Source organism: Cetorhinus maximus, chromosome 14, assembly GCF_964194155.1.
Source record: "Cetorhinus maximus chromosome 14, sCetMax3.hap1.1, whole genome shotgun sequence".
In the NCBI taxonomy this organism is placed as follows: domain Eukaryota; kingdom Metazoa; phylum Chordata; class Chondrichthyes; order Lamniformes; family Cetorhinidae; genus Cetorhinus; species Cetorhinus maximus.
In genome coordinates this window covers 15,719,964-15,742,247 of record NC_135892.1, presented here as the reverse complement: position 1 = coordinate 15,742,247, position 22,284 = coordinate 15,719,964, and the positions used below count along the sequence as shown (strand labels likewise).

Sequence of the window (22,284 nt, the reverse complement as noted above, 5' to 3'; positions counted from 1 at the left end):
CTCTCCTTTTCCTGCAGGGCCTCTAAGACGTTACGTGCCGACCACTGCCTGATGGACTTGTGGTCAAAGCTGTTTCTCTGCATAAATTTTTCCACGAGGGACAGGTGGTATGGCACAGTCCAACTACTTGGAGCGTTCCGCAGCAGTGTGGCCAGACCCATCCTTCACAACACTGGGGACAGGTAGAACCTCAGCACGTAGTGACACTTGGTGTTTGCGTACTGAGGGTCTACGCACCGCTTGATGCAGCCACACACAAAGGTACGATGTCAGTACAAGGGCGATGTTGGGCCCGTTTTTTCCCCCTTTATCTAGAGGCTTGTACATCGCGTCCCTGCGGACACGATCCATTTTCGACCTCCAGATAAAGCGGAAGATGGCTCGGGTGATCGCCATCGCGCAGGAGTGTAGAATGGACCAGACCTGCGCCACGTACAGCAACAGCGAGAGTGCCTCACACCTGATGACCAGGTTCTTACCTGCAATGGAGAGGAAGCATCGCTCCCACATGCCCAGTTTCCTTTTCGCCATAGACACTCGCTCCTTCCAGTTTCTAACGCATGCCCCGGTCCCTCCGAACCATATCCCCAGCACCTTCAGGCCGTCAGCCCTGACGGTGAGGGGACAAAGGATCGGTCAGCCCAGTTCCTGAAGAACATGGCCTTGCTCTTCCCACGATTTACCTCGGCTCCCGAGGCCAGTTCGAACTGGTTGCAGATGTGGATCAGTCTGCGCACCGACAGCGGATCCGAGCAGAAGACGGCGACATCGTCCATGTACAGGGAGGCTTTGATCTGAGTGCCTCCACTGCCTGGGATCGTCACTCCTCTTATGCCCGGATCCTTCCTGATGGACTCAGCAAAGGGTTCTATGCAACACACGAAAAGAACAGGCGAGAGAGGACAGCCCTGCCTGACTCCAGATTTAATAGGAAAGCTATCTGATTCCCACCCATTGACTGAGACTGCGCCACTGATGTTAGTGTAGAGCAGTTGGATCCAATTTCGAATTCCCTCCCCAAACCCCATTTTGGAGAGCACATCCACCATGTAGGTGTGCGATATTCTGTCAAAGGCCTTCTCCTGATCCAGGCTGATGAGGCAGGTATCCACACCCCTGTCCTGTACATAGGCAATCGTATCCCTGAGCAGCGCGAGGCTATCAGAGATCTTCCTGCCCGGCACAGTGCAGGTCTGGTCGGGGTGGATCACCAATTCCAGAGCGGATTTGACCCGATTGGCGATGACCTTGGACAGAATCTTATAGTCCACATTCAACAGTGAAATGGGTCGCCAATTTCTAATTTCCTCCCTTCCCCCCTTGTGCTTGTAGATGAGGGTGATAATGCCTTTCCTCATGGATTCTGACATACTGCCGGCCAGGAGCATACTCTCGTACACTTCTAGCAGGTCTGGGCCGATCCAGTCCCACAGAGCTGAATACAACTCCACCGGCAAGCCGTCGCTTCCGGGAGTTTTACTCTTCTCAAAGGACTCAAGGGCCTTAGTCAGTTCGTCAGGAGTTAGCGGTTTGTCCAGGCTCTCCCGTGTACTGTCGTCTAAGACCTCTGTGATAGAGGACAGGATGTCCAGGTGGCTATGTTGCCTGCCCAGTGCCAGGGTTTGGGACAACTGCTCAGGGCTGGAGAGGAACTTGCAGTGGGAGGGGGAGGATCCAGTCGTCATGGTCCATGTAGGTCCCAATGACATAGGTAGAACTAGGAAAGAGGTTTTGCAAAGTCAGTATGAGGAACTAGGTACCAAATTAAGAAGCAGAACCTCAAAGGTAATAATCTCTGGAACATTAACAGAGCCACACGCAAATTGGCATAGGACAAATAAGATTAGAGAGACAAATGCGTGGCTCAAAGACGGTGTGGGAGAAGTGGGTTCTGGTTTGTGCGGCACTGGCATCAGTACTGGGGAAAGCGGTGGCTGTACCATTGGGATGGTTTACACATGAACCGTGCTGGAACGAGTCTCCCCGCAAATCACATAACTAGGGAAGTAGAGGGGGCTTTAAACTAAACAAGAGGGATGAGGAATCAAGCTTGGGTGGAAGTAACAATTCAAGGTGTAGAGTCAAGACAGTAGAGCAAAATAGTAATATGAGAAATGAGGGTCAGAGAATGGCAGGAAGGGACAGAGAGAAAAAGCCTAAGAATACATCAACAGTCAAGACTAGATATTACAAAGGTGATAAAAAGACATGACTGAAGGCTCTCTATCTGAATGCATGTAGCATTCATAACAAAGCAAATGAATCGATGGCCCACATTGAAGTAAATAAATATGATCTGATAGCAATTATGGAGATAGAGCTGCAGGACGGAAAAGTTTGGGTCCTTAATATTGAAGGGTACATGACATTCAAGAAGAATAGGAAGCTAGGTAAAAGTGGAGGGGTAGCACTGTTAATCAAAGAGGGTATTGGTGCAATAGTTAGAAATGACCTTGGCTCAGGAGATCAGGATGTAGAATCAGTTTGGGTAGAGGTGTGGAATAGTAGGGGAAAGCAGTCATTAGTGGGAGGGGTCTACAGGCCCCCTTAACAATAGCCACAGTGTAGGACAAAGTATTCGAGGGAAAATATTGTGTGCTTGTGATAAAGGGACAGCAATAATCATGGATGATTTTAATCTACACATAAACTGGAAAAATCAGACTGGCAGTAGTAGCCTGGATGAGGAGTTCTTAGAATGCTTTTGAGATAGTTTCTTAGAGCAGCATGTTCTGGAACCAGCCAGAGAGCAGGGTATATTAGATTTGGTATTGTGTAACATGACAGGATTAATTAATGACCTCAGAGTAAAGGCACTGCTAAGTAGCAGCGACCACAATATGATTGAATTTTACGTCCAGTTTGAAAGGAAGAAGAGTGGGCCTAAGACTAGTATATTAAACTTAAATAAGGGCAACTATGTGGGGATGAAAGCTGAGCTAGCTGAAATGAACTGGGAAACTAGGCTAGAGGATAGATCAATAGAGAAGCAGCGGCAGGCATTTAAGGGGATATTCCAGATTATTCAGAATAAGTACATTCCTACTTTTAAAAAAATTCCAAGGGGAGGGCCCACCATCACTTAACTAGAGATGTTAAGGAAAGCATCAAACTTAAGGAAAAAGCATACAACTCCGCAAAGATGAGTGGCAGGGCAGATGATTGGACAGAATATAAAGAACAGCAGAGAATGACTAAAAGGTTAATCAAAAGAAAGAAATTAGAGTATGAGAAACTAGCTAGAAATGTAAAAACGGACAGCAAGAGTTTCTACAGGTACTTAAAAAGAAAAAGAGTAAGTAAAGTGAATGTTGGTCCTCTGGAGTGACAGTGGGGAGTTAATAGTAGATAATAAGGAAATGGCGGAAGTAATGAACAAATACTTTGCTTCTATGTTCACTATAGAGGATACAAAAACCATTCCAGTAATAGCTGCAAAATCAGGAGATGAACAGGAGAAAGGAACTTGGTGAAACTGAAATCACTAGAGAAACGATACTGAGCAAATTGCCGGAGCTGCAGGCTGGCAAGTCTCCAGGTCCCAATGGACTACATCCTAGGGTCTTAAAAGAGGTGGCCAATGAGGCATTGTTCTGGTGTTAATTTTCCAAAATTCGCTGGATTCTGGAAAGGTTCTATTAGATTGGAAAGCAAATATAACACCTATTCAAGAAGGGAGGGAGGCAGAAAACAGGAAACTATAGGCCAGTTAGCTTGACATCTGTCATGGGGAAGTTATTAGAATCAATCATTAAGGAGGTTATAGCTGGGCAATTAGAAGAGTTCAAGGCCATAGGGAAGAGTCAGTATGGTTTTGTGAAAGGAAAATCATGTTTAACAAATTTATTGGAGTTTCTTGAAGGAGTAACATGCGCTGTGGGTAAAGGGGAACCTGTAGACATAACATACTTGGATTTCCAGAAGGCATTTGATAAGGTGCCATATCAAAAATCATTATGGAAAATAAAAGAGCATGGTGTAGGGCACACCACTGCCACCTGTCAAACCTCAATTTCCTTCCCAAGTCAAATGCTCTAAGTGTATCTTTTTGACTGACTTGGATCCAAACATTTATGGACGAAATAGAGGTGCCTAAAATGACTTAATAATAGGCCAAATGTGGTCTTTGTTTAAAAATTACAATATCAGAATATCAATTTTTTTTTCATTCAAGGGATGTGGGCTTTGCTGGCTGAGCCAGCATTTATTGCCCATCCCTAATTGCCCTTGAGAAGGTGGTGGTGAGTTGCCTTCTTGAACCGCTGCAGTCCATGTAGTGTAGGTACACCCACAGTGCAAGTAGGAAGGGAGTTCCAGGATTATGACCCAGTGACAATGAAGGAACAGCAACATATTTCCAAGTCAGGATGGTGTATGGCTTGGAGGGGAACTTCCAAGTGGTGGTATTCCCATCTATCTGCTGTCCTTGTCCTTCTAGATAGTAGTGGTCATGGGTTTCGAAGGTGCTGTCTAAGGGGCCTTTGTGTGTTTCTACAGTGCATCTTGTAGATGGTACACAATGCTGCTCCTGTGTGTCAGTGGTGGAAGGAGAGAATGATTATGGATGTGGTGCCAATCAAGCAGGCTGCTTTGACCTGGATGGTGTCAAGCACCTTGAGTGTTGTTGGAGCTGCACTCATCCAGGCAAGTGGAGGGTATTCCATCACACTCCTAACCTGTGCCTTGTAGATTGTGCACAGGCTTTGGGGAGTCAGGAGGCGAGTTACTCGCCACAGGATTCCTAGCCTCTGACCTGCTCTTGTAGCCACAGTATTTATATGGCTAGTCCAGTTCAGTTTCCGGTCAGTGGTAACCCCCAGGATGTTGATAGTGGGGGATTCAGTGATAATGGTGCCATTGAATGTCAAGGGGCGATGGTTAGATTCTCTCTTGTTGGAGATAGTCATTGCCTGGCACTTGTGTGGTGCGAATGTTACTTGCCACTTGTCAGCCCAAGCCTGGATATTGTCCAAGTCTTGCTGCATTTGGACATGGTCTGCTTCAGTCTCTGAGTCGTCGCAAATGGTGCTGAACATTGTGCAATCATCAGCAAACATCCCCACTTCAGGCCTTATGATGGAAGGAAGATCATTGATGAAGCAGCTGAAGATGGTTGGGCCAAGGACTCTACCCTGAGGAACCCCTGCAGTGATGTCATAGAGCTGAGATGACTGGCCTCCAAAAACCACAACCATCTTCCCTTGTGCTAGGTATGACTCCAACCAGCAGAGAGTTTTCTCCCTGATTCCTGTTGACTCCAGTTTTACTAGGGATCCTTGATGCTACACTCAGTCAAATGCTGCCTTGAAGACAAGGGCAGTCAGTCTCACCTCACCTTTGGAGTTCAGCTCTTTTGTCCATGTTTGAACCAAGGCTGTAATGAGGTCAAATGTAGCATTTCTAATCCTAACCATTCAAAACAGAACAAGTTAAAACTATAGTCATGGTAGAAAGCAAAGACTGAGGCAATGTTTTCATTAGACCATGTAAATCTATTTCATTGTGGATTCTTACCCCACCCAACTAATCCTCCCCACTAATGGAGGGGAGGTTGACCTTTGTTCTCCACCCTCAAGAACATAGAGTTAATATCACCTAATCACTACTATTTTTATTTATTTGGTGGTGGTTGCATCTAATTCCTTTTACTCTTGGTATTGCTATCCATTTGGGTTTTAGTCCTTCACTTAGATTTTCAATAAAAGAAATTTAACCTTATAATCTACATTTTTAAAACCTCAATTGAAAGGTTCAATGATTCAATTAGTATACTGCACATGTTTTAATAGCACTTGGAGAATATAGTGGAAAACAAATTAATACATATTGACAAGAAAAGGCAAGAAATTACTTATGTTTCTGTTTTCTCATCAGTAATACCCTTTAAGCAGGGCAGAAAATTGCAGGACTATGAGGAAATACCCATTAAATATTGGAAAGACTGAAGCCATTGTTTTCAGTCCCCGCTCCAACCTCCATTCCCAAACGACTGACTCCATTGCTCTCCCTGGCAACAGTCTGAGATTAAGCCAGACTGTTTGGAACCTTGATGTCGTATTTGATCACACAGTGAGCTTCCGACCACATATTCATGCCATCACTAAGATGGCCTATTTCCACTTCCGTAACATTGCCCAGCTTCACTCCCATCTCAGTTCAATGGCTGCTGAAACTCTCATTCATGCCTTTGTTACTTTAGACTTGACTATTACAACATATTCCTTTCGGATATTGTATCTGCACTTCTTTAATTCTTCCATGTTGTCCATGCCTGATTATAACTGCTCCACCATTGGTGGCTGCATTCAATCGCTTAGGCCACAAGCTCTGAAATTGCCTTCCTACACACTCCGCCTTGCTAACTCACTTTCCTCCTTTATGACACTTCCTAAAGCCTCCTCCTTTGACCAAGCTTTTGGTCATCTGACCCAATATCTCCTTATGTGACCCAATGTCAGACTTTTGTTCCAATATGCTCCCCTGATGCATTTTCAGATGTTTTATTATATTTATATAGTGCCTTTAATGTAAATTGTTGGAGTTATTGCTGTAGCGGATTAATGTAACGGGACTAATTGGGCAGCTCTTTCAAAGATCTGTAATAGGCTGAATGATGACCTTCTGAGCTGTATTATTCTATGTTTCTATGAAAATAACAATGATTTTAAGACCAAGGACGGCTAGCTTTCATGGGTTTGAAGATCCTTCAAAAAAGTCACAAAACAGGTCCCCTAATGGTCAGATTAGAACTGCTAAAATGGTAGATCAGGATTGATAATTACCATTATTAATATGCTGAACAAGATTTGTTTGGATTGTACAAGGTTGTTGAATGATGTATGTTTGGACTTTAATAGTTTAGTTCTTTTTTTGTTAATCTTCCCTCCTTTCCAAAAGAAAATAAGAAATAGGGGTACAAGGCTGTATGGCCCCTCAAGCCTGCTCTGCCATTCAATATGATCATGGCTGATCTTCTACCTCAATTCAACTTTCCCACCCTATCTTCATGTCCCTTGATTCCCCTAGCCTCTTTTGAAGATATTGGCATGTTCAGGTCTAGTCTCCCCGTCAATAACCTAGTGAGGATTGAGACCAATTATTGGACTCATGATGTTGTCCCAACTGAGATCAACTAATTCAGCAGAGAGCAGGGATTAATTTGGTTGAGCTGGTTAATGCTTTAACAAGTTAGCCACTGAGGGAATCCCAGTGAGAAACATTCATTAAAAAAATCAATACAATTGTGCAGGTTTCAACACAACTCTAAACTCTATTCAAATGGTATTAACCCTGATAACAATGCATTCACAGATAAATCATCTAATTCCACTGAGTAGTGGAATCCTCTATAACACTAAATATTATTATTATAGTGTTATCATTAGACACAGTGCTCAATTCAGTAGTTTTAATTTATAAAATGTCAACGACCATACAATTGATATCTATATTTCAGTGTTCACATTGTTTCTTGTTTAGAGATAGAATTCTGTTGAGATCTGTTCATAAATGAAAAGTAAAGTGATTGCACTTACTGTGGTTTTGTCAATGTGATCTTGCAAGGAGTCAATGAGCAGGTCACCAACAGGTTGCCAGTCAGTGCGGACATTTTCAGCTGCTATCACATGAGCCTCGAGGTCATCCATAGCTTTTTGTAGTTCCTGAAGTTTCTCCAAGGCCTTTTCCACCTGCTCCTGCCAGTTGCTTGCGTGGGTGTTCAGCTGCTCCCAATTTTCCTTCACTTCTGTTGACTGTTTGCGCACAGCTTTGGCAATTTTCTGGGCTCTTTCTTCTGGGGTAGGGTCTAGAATTGCACAAGCGCAATTACTGATCAACCATTCATGGTACAAAATCTTTAAAACTTCCATTTTCTTCCTAAACCTTTTCCCTTCAAAGGTCTTGTGGCACCTTCTATTGGAATGAGGGTAAGGTAGTGTAGGACTGAAAGTTTTGACACAGACACATCAATGATAAACCCTGTGATTAATGAGCAGGTGGTAGGACCAGGAGTGTCAGTTTTTCCTGCATTTTGCAAGGCAGAGAGGATCAATTGGGATAACAAGCTTCAATGGATATTTGCAATTTGTGACAATGAAAGGAATTTTGAAAAAGGGAAAAGATTTAGAGCGAATAAAGAGGTAAAACACTCAAGATAAATATTTGAGAAATCCTTTCAGAACTTATTTCACAGTGATTATAGACCAAATATGCAGCACACACAACTCTTATCTTTCAGGAGCTGCAAGTGAAATCATTAAACGAGGATATTAAACCCTCTTAATTTTTCCCTGCAAAGATTTCCCTAGGCCACTCACTCAATTAGGCTGAAGGGACAGACAGTTCCAGACAACTTATGAAATCTCTGTTTCAAATCTGTTCATTTAAAGCACGTACATAATCCTTCATTGCCAATTAATCTTGCAATGTTGTTTGCATAGAGATAGTGTTCCAGGAGACTGATTGGCCTCATATTGTTTACCCAATTATATTCGGCATGTCCGTGCTCAATGCTTCAGTAATGATTCAAATACCAGTAAAGGGAGCAAGTGGCATCATCAACATTTCAAAACAACTTATATATGTGGGAATAGTGAAATGTATTAAATTCAAACCACTGCTGCTTCTAAACCTTAAAAAGGTCACAACAGCAAGGAATTTCAAATATTATATAAAAAAATCAACATAACTCGCTTAAGGCAAAAACCAAATACTGCAGATGCTGGAAATCTGAAATAAAAACAATAAGTGCTGGAAATGCTCAGCAAGTCAGGCAGCATCTGTGGAGAGAAACAAAGTTAACATTTCAGGTCAATGATCTTTCATCAGGATTGGAAAAAAGTTAGAAATGTAATAGGTTTAAGCAAGCAAAGGGGCAGAGGAGGGTGGAAAAGGAACAAAAGAGAATGTCACTTCATATACTGCTCTGCTAATTATGAAAAGTGAAAAAGAAAACTACAAGAGAGAAAAACCAGCATGAAAAATCAGACTCGAGTGTTTCGCCTGATTGCAGCTGAGGCATGAATACATTCCAGAGCAGTTTGGATTAATTTGTCTCTGACCCCACCAGGAGTTGCATTCTTTGAATTGGTTGTTATATTGAGATGTCTGACAAGTTCAGGGCCCAAGGAACTGTTTGAGAACTGTATGCAGAAACATATCGAAATTGCCAACTATGGCATGGCAAGAATGGCATTATAAGGATACTTGAACAAGCTGCAGTTAAAATTCACAAGATTTGAACTGGCACCAACGCAACACTGTTCAGACAGAGGAAAACATTAATCTTACTGGCTCATTAATCTAATAAAATGGAGCAGTTTTATCTTCATCTCACCTAAACAATGCTGGTTTGCAAAAAGGGAAAATCTGTACTGTTTGACTTAAACAAAGCAAAGTGAAAGTTGTTTATGCCATACTTTGATTGTGATACAGAGTTGAATACAATAGATGAAACTACAAAATTGGGCTCAAGATGTGAAAGTTGCCACTGGGGATTAAGCAATTGAAAGCAACAATCCATTCAGTAATGCCAAAAAATGTAATGCCTAGCACAATAGGCACCATAATGAAGGACCAGGTCAATGCCTGCTATATAAAACTAATAAAAAGAAACAGAAGACAGCTAAATACTAAAATGGTAACATTCAATTAGAATTCCAAAATACTTCAAGCAGTGGTTTTCTTTTCAAGCATTTATATTATCTCCAATATTTTCAATTTAACAACATTTATTCCAAAATATTGCAGTATTTCAACATTTAATAATATTTTATCAAAAAAACTACTTGCAACGATAATCCCATCACAAGTTCTGAAGTCTTTGAAACTAAAAGCATCTTAACCCATGGGTGCTCTTGCATTAACCTTCAGTTCCCCACTCCATGGACTCTGTCGGTGCTGTAAACTTTTATGGTTCAATATGGGATCACGGGGCAGAGGTTTGAATTGTTCTAGCAGCGACAGTACTGACAGGTTAGAAGGAACATTCTTTAAACATTTGTGGCTCCTGTAGCTGGGATTTTTCTCTGCCCCATTCTGTTCTTTTTTTTCACAATTTCATTCAAATATTTGTTCATTCTCTTATTTTCCAATATAAGACAATAAGACCATTAAGACATTGGAGCAGAAGCAAGCCATTCAGCCCATCAAGTGTTCTCCAGCATTCAATGAGATCATGGCTCATCTGATAATCCTCAACTCCACCTTCCTGCCTTTTCCCCATAACCCTTGATTCCCTTACTAATTAAAAATCTGTCTATCTCAGCCTTGGATATACTTAACGACCCAGCCGCTACAGCACTCTGTGGTAAAGAATTCCACAGATTCACTACCTTCTGAGAGAAGAAATTCCTCCTCATCTCCGTCTTAAATGAGCACCCCCTTACTCTGAGATTATGCCCTCTGGTCCTAGACTCTCCCACAAGGGGAAGCAACCTTTCAGCATCTAGCCTGTCAAGCCCCCTAAGAAGCTTATATGTTTCAGTAAGTTCACCTCTCATTCTTCTAAACTCCACTGTGTACAGGCCCAACCTATTCAACCTCTCCTCATAAGAAAATCCCTCCATACCCAGGATCAACCTAGTGAACCTTCTCTGGCACAAACAGTAACAGAAATACCTGGAAAAACTCAGCAGGTCTGGCAGCATCGGCAGAGAAGAGCACAGTTGACGTTTCGAGTCCTCGTGACCCTTCAACAGAACTAAGTAAAAGTAGGAAAGGGGTGAAATATAAGCTGGTTTGGGGGGAGAAAGGGAGGTTGTTGGGACAAGCAGCCAGTGATAGGGGGAGATAACCAAAAGATGTCACAGACGAAAGAACAAAGGGGTGTTGAAGGTGGTGATGTTATCTAATGGAATGTGCTAATTAAGAGTAGAGAGCAGGACAAGCAAGGTACAGATAACTCTAGTGGGGGTGGGGTGAAATAAGACTAAAAGAGCATAAAAGGTATAGATAAACAATGGGTGGATATACATTTAAAAATAATGGAAATAGGTCGGAAAAGAAAAATCTATATAAATTATTGGAAAAAACAAAAAGGAGGGGGAAGAAACGGAAAGGGGGTGGAGATGGAGGAGGGAGTTCAAGATCTAAAATTGTTGAACTCAACATTCAGTCCGGAAGGCTGTAAAGTGCCTAGTCGGAAGATGAGGTGCTGTTCCTCTACTTTGCGTTGAGCTTCACTGGAACAGTGCAGCAAGCCAAGGACAGACATGTGGGCAAGAGAGCAGGGTGGAGCGTTAAAATGGCAAGCGACAGGGAGGTCTGGGTAATGCTTGCAGACAGACCGAAGGTGTTCCACAAAGCGGTCACCCAGTCTGCGTTTGGTCTCTCCAATGTGGAGGAAACCGAATTGGGAGCAACGAATGCAGTAGACTAAGTTGGGGGAAATGCAAGTGAAATGCTGCTTCACTTGAAAGGAGTATTTGGGCCCTTGGACGGTGAGGAGAGAGGAAGTGAAAGGGCAGGTGTTGCATATTCTGCGTTTGCATGGGGAGGTGCCGTAGGAGGGGGTTGAGGAGTAGGGGGTGATGGAGGAGTGGACCAGGGTGTCACGGAGGGAACGATCCCTACGGAATGCCACCGGGGGGGGTGAAGGGAAGATGTGTTTGGTGGTGGCATCATGCTGGAGTTGGCAGAACCTTCTCTGGACTGCCTCCAGTGCCAGTATATCTTTCCTTAGATAAGGGGGCCAAAATTGTTCACAGTATTCTAGGTGTGGTCTAACTAATGCCTTGTATAGTTTTAGCAAGACTTACCTACTTTTATACTCCATTTCCTTTGAAAGAAAGGCCAACATTCCATTTGCCTTCCCCATTATCTGTTGAACTTGTAGGTTAGCTTTTTGGGATTCATGCACAAGGACTCCCAAATCCCTCTGTGCTGCAGCCATCTGCAGTCTTTCTCCATTTAAATAATATTCAACTCCTCTATTCTTCCTGCCAAATTGCACAACCTCATATTTTCCCACATTATATTCCATCTGCCAAGTTTTTGCCTGCTCATTTAATCTGTTTATATCCCTCTGTTGACTCTGTGTCATCCTCACCACTTGCCTTCCCACCTATTTTTGTGTCATCCCCAAACTTGGCTATAGTACATTCACTTTCCATCTAAGTCATTAATATATATTGTAATTAATTGAGGCCCTAGCACTGATCCCTGTGACACTCCACTAGTTACAGGTTGCCATCCCGAAAATGCCCCTCATATCCCAACTTTCTGTCTTTCTGTTAGTTAGCCAATCTTCTATCCGTGCGAATATATTACCCCCAACACCACGGGCTCTTATCTTATTAAGTCGCCCTATGTGCGGTACCTTATCAAACGCCTTTTGGAAATTCAAATATATTACATCTATTGGTTCCCCTTTATCTATCCTGCTTGTTACCTCCTCAAAGAATTCTAATAAATTTGTTAGGCATGATTTCCCCTTCATGAAGCCATGCTGACTCTGCTTAATTAGATTATGTATTTCTTAATGCTCTGCTTTTACATCCATTATAATAGACCCCAACATTTTCCCAATGACAGATGTCAAGCTAACTGGCCTATAGTTACCCGTTTTTTATCCCCCTCCCTTTCTGGATAAGGGTATTACATTGGCCGTTCTGCAGTCCTCTGGGTCTTTTCCAGAATCTAAGGATTCTTGAAAGATTAATACCAGTGCATTCACTATCTCTGCAGCTACTTCCTTTAATATACTAGGATGCAACCCATCAGGTCCAGGGGACTTATCGGCCTTTAGCCCTATTAGTTTCCCTAGTACTTTGTCTCTAGTGGTAGTTATCATATTTATTTCCTCCCCAACTTTTGCCCCTTGATTATTTAATATTTTTGGAATGCTATTAGTATCTTCTACCGTGGAAACTGAAGCAAAGTATTTAATCAACTCCTCTGCCATTTCCTGGTTCCCCGTTATTATTTCCCCAGCCTCATTGTCTAAGGGGCTTATTTTCACTTTGGCCTCTTTCTTCCTTTTTATATATTTAAAGAAGCTCTCACTGTCCGTTTTTATACTGCTTGCTAGTTTACCCTCAAAGTTTGTTTTTTCCCTCTTATTTTTTTGGTCATCTTTTGTTGGTTTTTAAAACTTTCCCAATCCTCTGGCTTACCACTAATCTTTGCTACATTGTATGTTTTTTCTTTCAATTTGATACTACCCTTAACTTCCTTGGTTAACCATGGTTGGTTTATCCCCTTCCTTGAATCCTTCTTCCTCAATGGGATATATCTCTGTTTAAAGTCACAAACTATTTTCTTAAACGTCTGCCATTGTTCATCAACTGTCTGCTAAACTGCTTTACCAGTCCACTCCAGCCAACTCTGCCCTCATTCCATTGTAATTACCCTTATTTAAGTTTAGCATAGTTATTTCCAACCCAAATTTCTCACACTCAAACTGAGTGTGAAATTCTACCATATTATGATCACTGTTTCCTTGGGGGGGCGTCATTTGTTAAACCTGCCTCATTACACATTACCAGATCCAAAATAGCCTGATCCCTGGTTGGATCCACAACATATTGTTCTAAGAAACTGTCCCAAATACATTCTTGCTCATGTCTACCTCTGCCAATTTGACTTTCCCAATCTACATGAAGATCAAAGTCACCCATGATTAATGTACTGTCTTTTTTACATCCCCTCATTATCTCTTGATTTATTCGCTGTTCTACAGTGTAACAACTGCCAGGGGGCCTATAGACTACTCCCAGCAGTGTCTTCTTCCCCTTGTTATTTCTTACCTCCACCCATTTCGATTCAACATCTTCCGATCCAAGATCCTTTCTTGCTATTGTACTTATTCCATCTTGTACTAACAAAGCTACCCCACCACCCTTTCCTTCCCACATGTCCTTTCATAAAGTCACATACCCCAGGATATTTAGTTCCCTGCTTGCTCGCCTTGTAACCACGTTTCCGTAATGGCTATAAGGTCAGACCCATTAACCTCTATTAGTGCTGTTAATTCATTTATTTTTTTTCCCCGAATACTACATGCATTTAAGTAAAAGGCCATTAAATTTTCCTTCTTACCATTTTTCCCCCCCTTGACCGTATTTGCTTCTGTTTTTTATGTTTGTACGCTCTGTCCCTTCCTGTCAAACTCTGGGTACCAACACCTAAATAGCTGCCCAGCAAGGCTGCCATATCATTTTGCTTTGCAAGCCTACGTATACCCTTTCCAGAACACTCCCCCCCCTCTATTTAGTTTAAAGCCCTCTCTACAGCCCGAGTTATTCGGTTCACCAGGATAACTGGTCCCAGCAAGGTTCAAGTGAAGCCCGTCCCACTGGAACAGCTCCCTTCTACCCCAGTACTGCTGCCAGTGCCCCATGAACTGAAACCCATTCCTCCCACACCAATCTTTGAGTCATGCATTTAATTCCTTGACTTTATTTGCACTATGCCAGATTGCCCATGGCTCAAGTAGCAATCCCGAGATTATAACATTGGAGGTCCTGCTTTTTAATTTAGCTAACTGTTCAAATTCTTTCAGCAGAACCTCCTTTCTAGTCCTATCAATGTCATTGGTACCAACATGGATGACAACAACTGAATCCCTCCCCTCCCACTCCAAGTTTATCATCAGCCCTGAGGAGATGTCCTTAACCTTGCAGGCAACACAGCCTTTGGAACTCACGCTCATGGCTGCAGAGAACAGTATCCATCCCCCTCATTATACTGTCCCCTACCACTGCTACACTCCCATTTCCACCCTCCACTTGAATTGCTCCTTGTACCACGGCGCGGTGGTCAGTTCGCTCACCGTTGGACAGTTGCAGGGTCTGAGCTCCTAGAACATTTCCCCCCTGGGTCCCTACACCTGCTTCACCTGCAGTCACACCCTCCTGACCCTGATCATGGACCAGATTTGAATTACCTAATCTGAGGGATGGGACCAGCTCCAGAAGCAAAGTATCCAAGTAGCATCCCCTCCATGAAAAGGTACAATGTCTGCAGCTCAGACTCCAACTCCACAAACATTCACTCCCTCCACCACCAACACACATTAGCAGCAGTGTGTACCATCTACAAAATGCACTACAGGGATTTACCAAGGCTCCTTAGACAGCACCTTCCAAACCCATGACCCCAGAAGGATAGGGGCAGCAGATACATGGGAACACCATCACCTGGAAGTCCCCCTCCAAGTCACTCACCATCCTGACTTGGAAATATATCGCCGTTCCTTCACTGTCGCTGGGTCACAATCCTGGAATCCCCTTCCTAACAGCACTGTGGGTGAACTTACACGACATGGCCTGCAGCGGGCAAGAAGGTAGCTCACCACCACCTTCTCAAGGGCAACTAGGGAAGGATAATAAATGCTGGCCCAGCCAGCAAAGCTCACGTCTCGTGAATGCATTAAAAAAAATTCAGTGCACACATCTTCTCGTAATAAATACAAATTGCAAAACTGTTGCGATAGCGGGACCATGTTTCCCTTGTGGTTTGGTCCGCCTGGCACACTTCACCTGCCACATGATAACAACAGGCAAACTGTGGTTGAACATACCACACAATAAATGGTAGATGCAACCAATGCAGATTCCACGGATTTCTCAACAACCCACCCAGACACCAGTAATGCTTTGAGTCAACTAATCTCGTTGAAACTGTCTCTCACACAAGGTATTCCAGTTTTCACCTTCAAATGTCTCGCCCCTGAATTCTCTCCAAAAGTCCCTCCAACTCGGATGGCATCAATGACAGCCCACCTCGCAGGGTTTCGATCTGGTCTCCCAAGAATCTGTTTCCTTGGATTCCCAAGTATACACCCAAGCACCAACTCACAAGCACAACGTTAGCTCTTCGGCCATGTCGAGCTGAATACTCCTGCCCCAAACGGTAACATTTTCCCCAGGGGCCCTCAGCATGGAGTCACCAACCTTCTGCTGCTTCATTCAATTGCCATGGCTTCTCCTGAGCCCTCACCATTTAAAGCCTGCAACTGCAGACCTTTTTCTGCTTGGAGCTTCTTTCTCTGCTCCTCTTTCTTCATAACTGGGACCTCTCCCTGTCCCCTGCCTGGGATTCTTCCCCAATATGGTGTCCCACTTCTGGCTCACATGACCCACTTTTTCAACACTATTTTCTTATTGTACAGGCACGCTGAGCCCTTCCTTGACCTGAACAACTTAAAATGCTGAACTGCGCATGCACAGCCCGCTCCTGGTACACTCCTAAGGACTGTCGGGACTTGGAGTTTCCAGCACCCCTGCTCTCTGATGAGTTTAGTTTAGCTTTCGTAACAAAGCTGGTAAAGTATTCTCTATTGTAAAAGCGGCCTATTAGGCAAATCTAGGCAACAATTACAAGCTTCATAATTTTAAGGTAATTTATTCTGGTTAACCATAGATCCACGTAAACTTCTGGCTCAAGATCAGAAGGACCTTGCAGTAAATGACTGACTATTATTTTGCATTTGTTCAACAATTGAATATAATGGATTTGCGTTTGAATAAAATGGTGAATTAAGAATGCATTGTTTTATGTAACTTTTTAAACTTACAATAGAGTATCAAGGTCACTGCTGTATGGCAATTGAATGAGTAAAAGTACATTTTATTTTAGGAGTTTAGTGATATTATCAGGCTAGACCTTTGTTTCTACACAAATACACAATGCATCAGTATCCTTGGTTGCCAATAGAAATTAGTCAACATAGATGGTTAATTATATCATCCTTTTTAAAAAGCCAAGGACACAGAGCAAGGTGAAAGAGCAATGGTAGAAGTGCTACCTTGAGAATGAAATGCTAAACAGGCCCTTTGTGCCTGCTTAGGTAGGCAGAGAAGATCCCATTGCACTGAATGAAGAACACGAGGAAATCCTCACATTGTCTAACATTTACCCTTCAGCTGGGGCGTCTAGAACCAGGGAACACAGTCTCAGAACAAGGGGTAGGCCATTGAGGATTGAGAGGAGGAGGAATTTCTTCACTCAGAGGGTGGTGAATCTTTGGAATTCTCTGCCTCAGAGGGCTGTGGTGACTCAGTCGTCGAGTGTGTTCAAAACTGAGATCAATGGATTTCTACATATTAAAAACAGCAAGGGATATGAGGATTGTGCAAAAAAATGGTAATAAAGTAAAAGGTTAGCCATGATCTCATTGAATGGCAGAACGTTCTGCGGCCGGAGACGTGACTCCAAGATGGTATGTTGCCTCCCTGGTGCCAGGGTCAAGGATGTCACTGAACGGCTGCAGGGCATTCTAAAGGGGGAGGGCAAACAGAGAGAGATTGTGGTCCATATTTGTACCAATGACATAGGTAGAAAGAGGGATGAGGTCCTGCAGGCAGAATTTAGGGAGCTAGGAGGCAGATTAAAAAACAGGACCTCACAGGTAGTATTCTTTGAATTCCGGTGCCACTCGCGAGTATAGAAATAGGAGGTTAGTCCAGGTGAATGCATGGCTGGAGAGATGGTGCAGGAGGGAGGGATTTAGATTTCTGGGACATTGGGACCATTTCTGGGGGTGGTAGAACCTGTACAAGATGGACGGGCTGCACCTGAACCGGAATGGGATCAACATCCTTATGGGGAGGTTTGCTAGTGCTGTTGGGGAGGGTTTAAACTAACTCAGCAGGGGGATGGGATCCTGAGGGGAGGTTCAGCAGGGGGGAGATGCACAGCCAAAATTAGAGGAGAGAGCAAGTGAGTCTGGAAGACATAGAAATTATAGGCCAGTTAAGGCACAAAGCAGTTTGGCAAGGTTGGATGGTATTTATTTTAATGAAAGGAGTCTGACAAATAAGGCAGATGAGTTGGAGGCACAAGTTAACACATGGAAGTATAATGTAATTGCTGTCACAGAGACATGGTTGAGAGAGGGGCAGGATTGGCAGCTCAATATTCCAGGATGTAGGGTCTTCAGGCGAGACAGGGGAGGTGGTAAAAGATGAGGGGGTATCGCAATATTAATCAAGGAATCAATTACAGCAGTAAGGAGGGATGACCATCTTAGAAGGCTCCTCAAATGGAGCCAAATGGGTAGAACTGAAAAACAAAAAAGGAGCAATCACATTGCTGGTAGTATACTATAGGCCCCCAAACTGTCAGAGAGAAATAGAAGAGCAGATATGTAGGCAAATTTCAGAGAAGTGTAAAAATAATAGGGTAGTAATAGTGGGGGATTTCAACTTTCTCAACATTAACTGGGTTAGTCATAATGTGATAGGTTTAGAGGGAGTGGAATTCTTAAAATGTATCCAGGAGAGCTTTTTAAGCCAGTACGTAGAAGGTCCTACAAGAAAGGGGGCGGTCCTGGACTTAATTTTAGGGAATGAAGCCGGGAAAGTGGGAGAGATATCAGTGGGGCAACATTTTGCAGATAGTGATCATAACTCCGTTAGATTCAAGGTTGTAATGGAAAAGGACATGGATGGGCCAGAAATCAGAGTTCTAAATTGGGGGAAGGCCAATTTTAATAAGATCAGATATGATTTGGCCAGAGTGGACTGGGAGCAGCTACTTTTAGGTAAATTTGCGTCAGAGCAGTGGGACTCATTTAAGAAGGAAATAGGGAGAGTACAGGGCCAACGTATTCCAATAAAGACAAAGGGTGGGACCAACAAATCCAGGGAACCCTGAATGTCGAGGGATATAAAGGATTGGATAAAGAGAAAAAGGGAAGCTTATGGCTGATACCGAGGGCTCAAAACAGTGGAAGCCCTAGAGGAGTATAAAATGTGTCAGGGGGAATTTAAAAAGGAAATTAGGAGAGCGAAAAAGGGGGCATGAAAAAACATTGGCAGGTAAAATAAAGGAAAATACAAAGTTATTTTACAAGTACATTCATCAGAGTAAGTGGATAACTAGGGAAAGAGTAGGGCCCATTAAGGACCATAGCAGTAATTTGTGTGTGGAGCCAGAAGATGTAGGTAGGGATCTAAATGAACACTCTGTGTCGGTGTTCACAAGTGAGAGGGATGACATGGGTACGGAAATCAGGCAGAAGGACTGTGATATAATTAAAGAAATTAGCATAGAAAGGGAGGAGGTTCTAAGTGGTCTGGCAGGTTTAAATGTAAAAAAACGAGAATACACGATGAACGGTAGGACCCTGGGAAGTACCGAGGATCAGAGGGACCTTGATGTGCATGCCACAGGTCCCTTAAGGTAGCGGAACAGGTAGATAAGGCAGTTAAGAAGGCATATGGGATACTTGCCTTTATTAGCTGAGACATAGAATATAAGACCAGGGACGTTATTCTGGAACTGGATAAAACGCTGGTTAGGTAGCTAGAGTATTGCGTGCAGTTCTGGAATCTGCATTATAGGAAGGATGTGATTGCACCAGAGAGTGCAGAGGAGATTTACCAGGATGTTGTCTGGGCTGGAGAGTTTTAGTTATGAGGAGAAATCGGATAGACTGGGGTTATTTTTCCTGGAGCAGAGGAGACTGAGGAGGGACATGATTGAGGTGTATAAAATTATGAGGGGCATGGATAGGATAGACAGGGAGGAACTTTCCCCCTTGGTGGAAGGATCAATAACAAGGGGGCATAGATTTAAGGTAAGGGGCAGGAGGTTTGGAGGGGATGTGAGGAAGAATTTTTTCACCCAGAGGGTGGTGGGAATCTGGAACTCACTGCCTAAAAGGGTGGAAGAAGCAGAAACCCTCATAGCATTTAAGGAGTATTTGGATGTGCACTTGTGATGCCATGGCATACAAGGCTATGGGCCTAGTGCTGGAAAATGGGGTTAGAATAGTTAAATACTTGTTTGACTGGCGCAGACTCGATGGACCGAAGGGCCTTTTTCTGTGCTGTAGACGTCTACGACTATGTTGAATGGCCTATTCCTGTTCCTATTTAATTATGTTCTTAAGTTCAACTAACATCACCAAACAGATTACCTGAACATTATTTCATGGCTGTACACAAATTCATTGCTGTGTTTGCCAATTTATAACAATAACTACACATCACAAGCAAATAACTGGCTGCCAAGCACTTTGGGATGACCTAAGGATGTGACAGCAGTATATAAATTCCAGTCCTTTGCTTTTAGTTAAATTTAATTGCGGCAAACAGACATGTAATATTAAGACAGCAGAGGTTATCAAGGAAGTAGATGAATATTACAGAATGAACAGAACGCTGATTTCCAATTTGATCTGCCTATGTCACCATATTGCTTCAATAGATGACCTCACCATAAACAGTACCCGTTTGAAACATGTCCACACCATAAACTCACTTAAACGGAAGCGGTTTGGCAGTGCAATTAATGATGCCATTAAACACATAACAAATCTCTGGCCATGTAATCTCAGAAAGCGAAGAGTTTGTTCTTGCTCTTGGTTTCAATTTTGGTGTGCCTTCATGCCAGATCAAACAGGAAGAGGTATTTGATTAGTTCAAACTCCTCTACTCCCAACTATCCTGCCACAAACCAGCATCCACTGAAGACGCTGAATCCTTGAAAGCGTGCCTAGCTGATCTAGCACACGCATATTGCAGGATTCCAAATGATCTTTCTGACTTCTACATACAACGCAAATGCCTTACAGCATTGCGAGACCTTAAGACCAACCTGGACATACACAACACTAAACCTGACAAAGGGACGGGAATAGCCATCCTTAACAAACTGTTTCAACAAAATTCACACCATTCTTAATGATGGGTCCAAATTCGTATCCATTGGGCCTACCGCTCAACATGTCTGGACATCCTTGCTCGAAAGAAAGCTAAAAAAAAACCAGTTGCTGGACTTGTGTAAGAGTGGTGAGCTGTCGCGTGATACATATCACAGCCTTTGTCCTCATGGCTCGCTGTGTTCGTGTATGTATGGGCTGCCCGAGACACACAAAAGTGATGTCCCTTTACCAGTCTTTGACTGGTTCTGCACAACATGAAGTGGCCAAATGGTTGTGCAAATTGTTACAACTAGGTTTGATCAACTTTTCCACGTATATGGAGAATTCTTTCACATTTGCGAGGTGGTGGTGGGGGAGCATTTTAGTGATAACGACCACAACATGGTACAATTTAAGCTTGTTATGGACAAAGAAATAGACAAGTTGCAAAAAAATGTTTTGGATTGGGGGAGAGTGGATTTTAGTAAAATAAGGCAGGATCTGGCCAAGGTAGACTAGGAACAGCTACTTGTGGGGAAATCTACAGAAGAGCAATGGGGGGGCGTTCAAAAAGGAAATGGGGAGGGTACAAGCTCAACATGTTCCCTCTAGGGTGATAGGAAGGAGTAACAAGCCCAGAGAACCATGGATGACCAGAGATATTCAGGATACCATGAGATGGAAAAGAGAGGCTTTTAGCAGGTACAAGGGGAGCAAATCAGCAGAGGCATTAGCGGAGTACAGAAAGTGCAAGGTAGAGCTTAAGAAAGCAATTTGGAGAGCAAGGAGGGGATATGAGAAAGCTGTGGCTGGTAAAAGTAGGGAAAATCCCAAGATATTCTATAAGTATATCAATGGGAAGAGGATAACCAGGGAAAGAGTAGGGCCCATAAGGGACCAAGGGGGCAATCTATGGGTGGAGCCAGAGGACATTGCTAGAGTGTTGAATGAATACTTCACATCCGTCTTCACCCAGAATGAGGATGAAGGTATCGAACTCGGGGAGAGAGACTGCAAGGTTCTTGAGCAAATTGACATAGGGAGTGACAAGGTATTGGAGGCGTTGGCAGGCTTAAAAGTGGACAAACCTCCAGATCCAGATGATTTGTGTCCCAGGCTGCTGAGAGAGACAAGGGAGGAGATCGCAGGGGCTCTGACCCAAATTTTTAATTCCTCTCTGGCCACGGGGGAGGTGCCAGAGGACTGGAGAACAGCTAATGTGGTTCCACTATTTAAGAAGGGTTATAGAGATAAGCCAGGGAAGTACAGGCCAGTGAGTCTTACGTCAATGGTAGGGAAACTATTGGAGAAAATTCTGAAGGAGAGAATCTATCTCCACTTGGAGAGGCAAGGTTTGATCAGGGATAGTCAGCATGGCTTTGTCAGAGGAAGGTCATGCCTAAAAAATTTGATTGAATTTTTTGAGAAGGTGACCAGGTGTGTAGATGAGGGTAGTGCAGTTGATGTAGTTTATATGGATTTCAGCAAAGCCTTTGACAAGGTCCCACATGGGAGACTTATAAAGAAGGCAAATGCACATGGGACACAGGGTAATTTGATGAAGTGGATTCAAAATTGGCTTAGTTGTAGGAGACAGAGGGTGATGACAGAAGGATGCATTAGTGATTGGAAGCCAGTGTCCAGTGGCGTACCACAGGGATCTGTGCTGGGTCCCCTTTTATTTGTCATTTATA

The 22,284-nt window shown here is 43.3% G+C and overlaps 1 protein-coding gene across 8 annotated transcripts in view; it reads right to left on the bottom strand.

Moving 5' to 3' along the window:
- The window catches only part of utrn (utrophin), a 630,893-nt gene that overhangs the window by 185,803 nt on the left and 422,806 nt on the right, over positions 1-22,284 (bottom strand). For all 8 annotated transcript variants that reach the window (XM_078556557.1, XM_078556553.1, XM_078556558.1 and 5 more), the window contains one exon: positions 7,536-7,804. In XM_078556557.1, the coding sequence (XP_078412683.1) occupies positions 7,536-7,804 (269 nt within the window). The remainder of the gene's footprint in view (positions 1-7,535; positions 7,805-22,284) is intronic.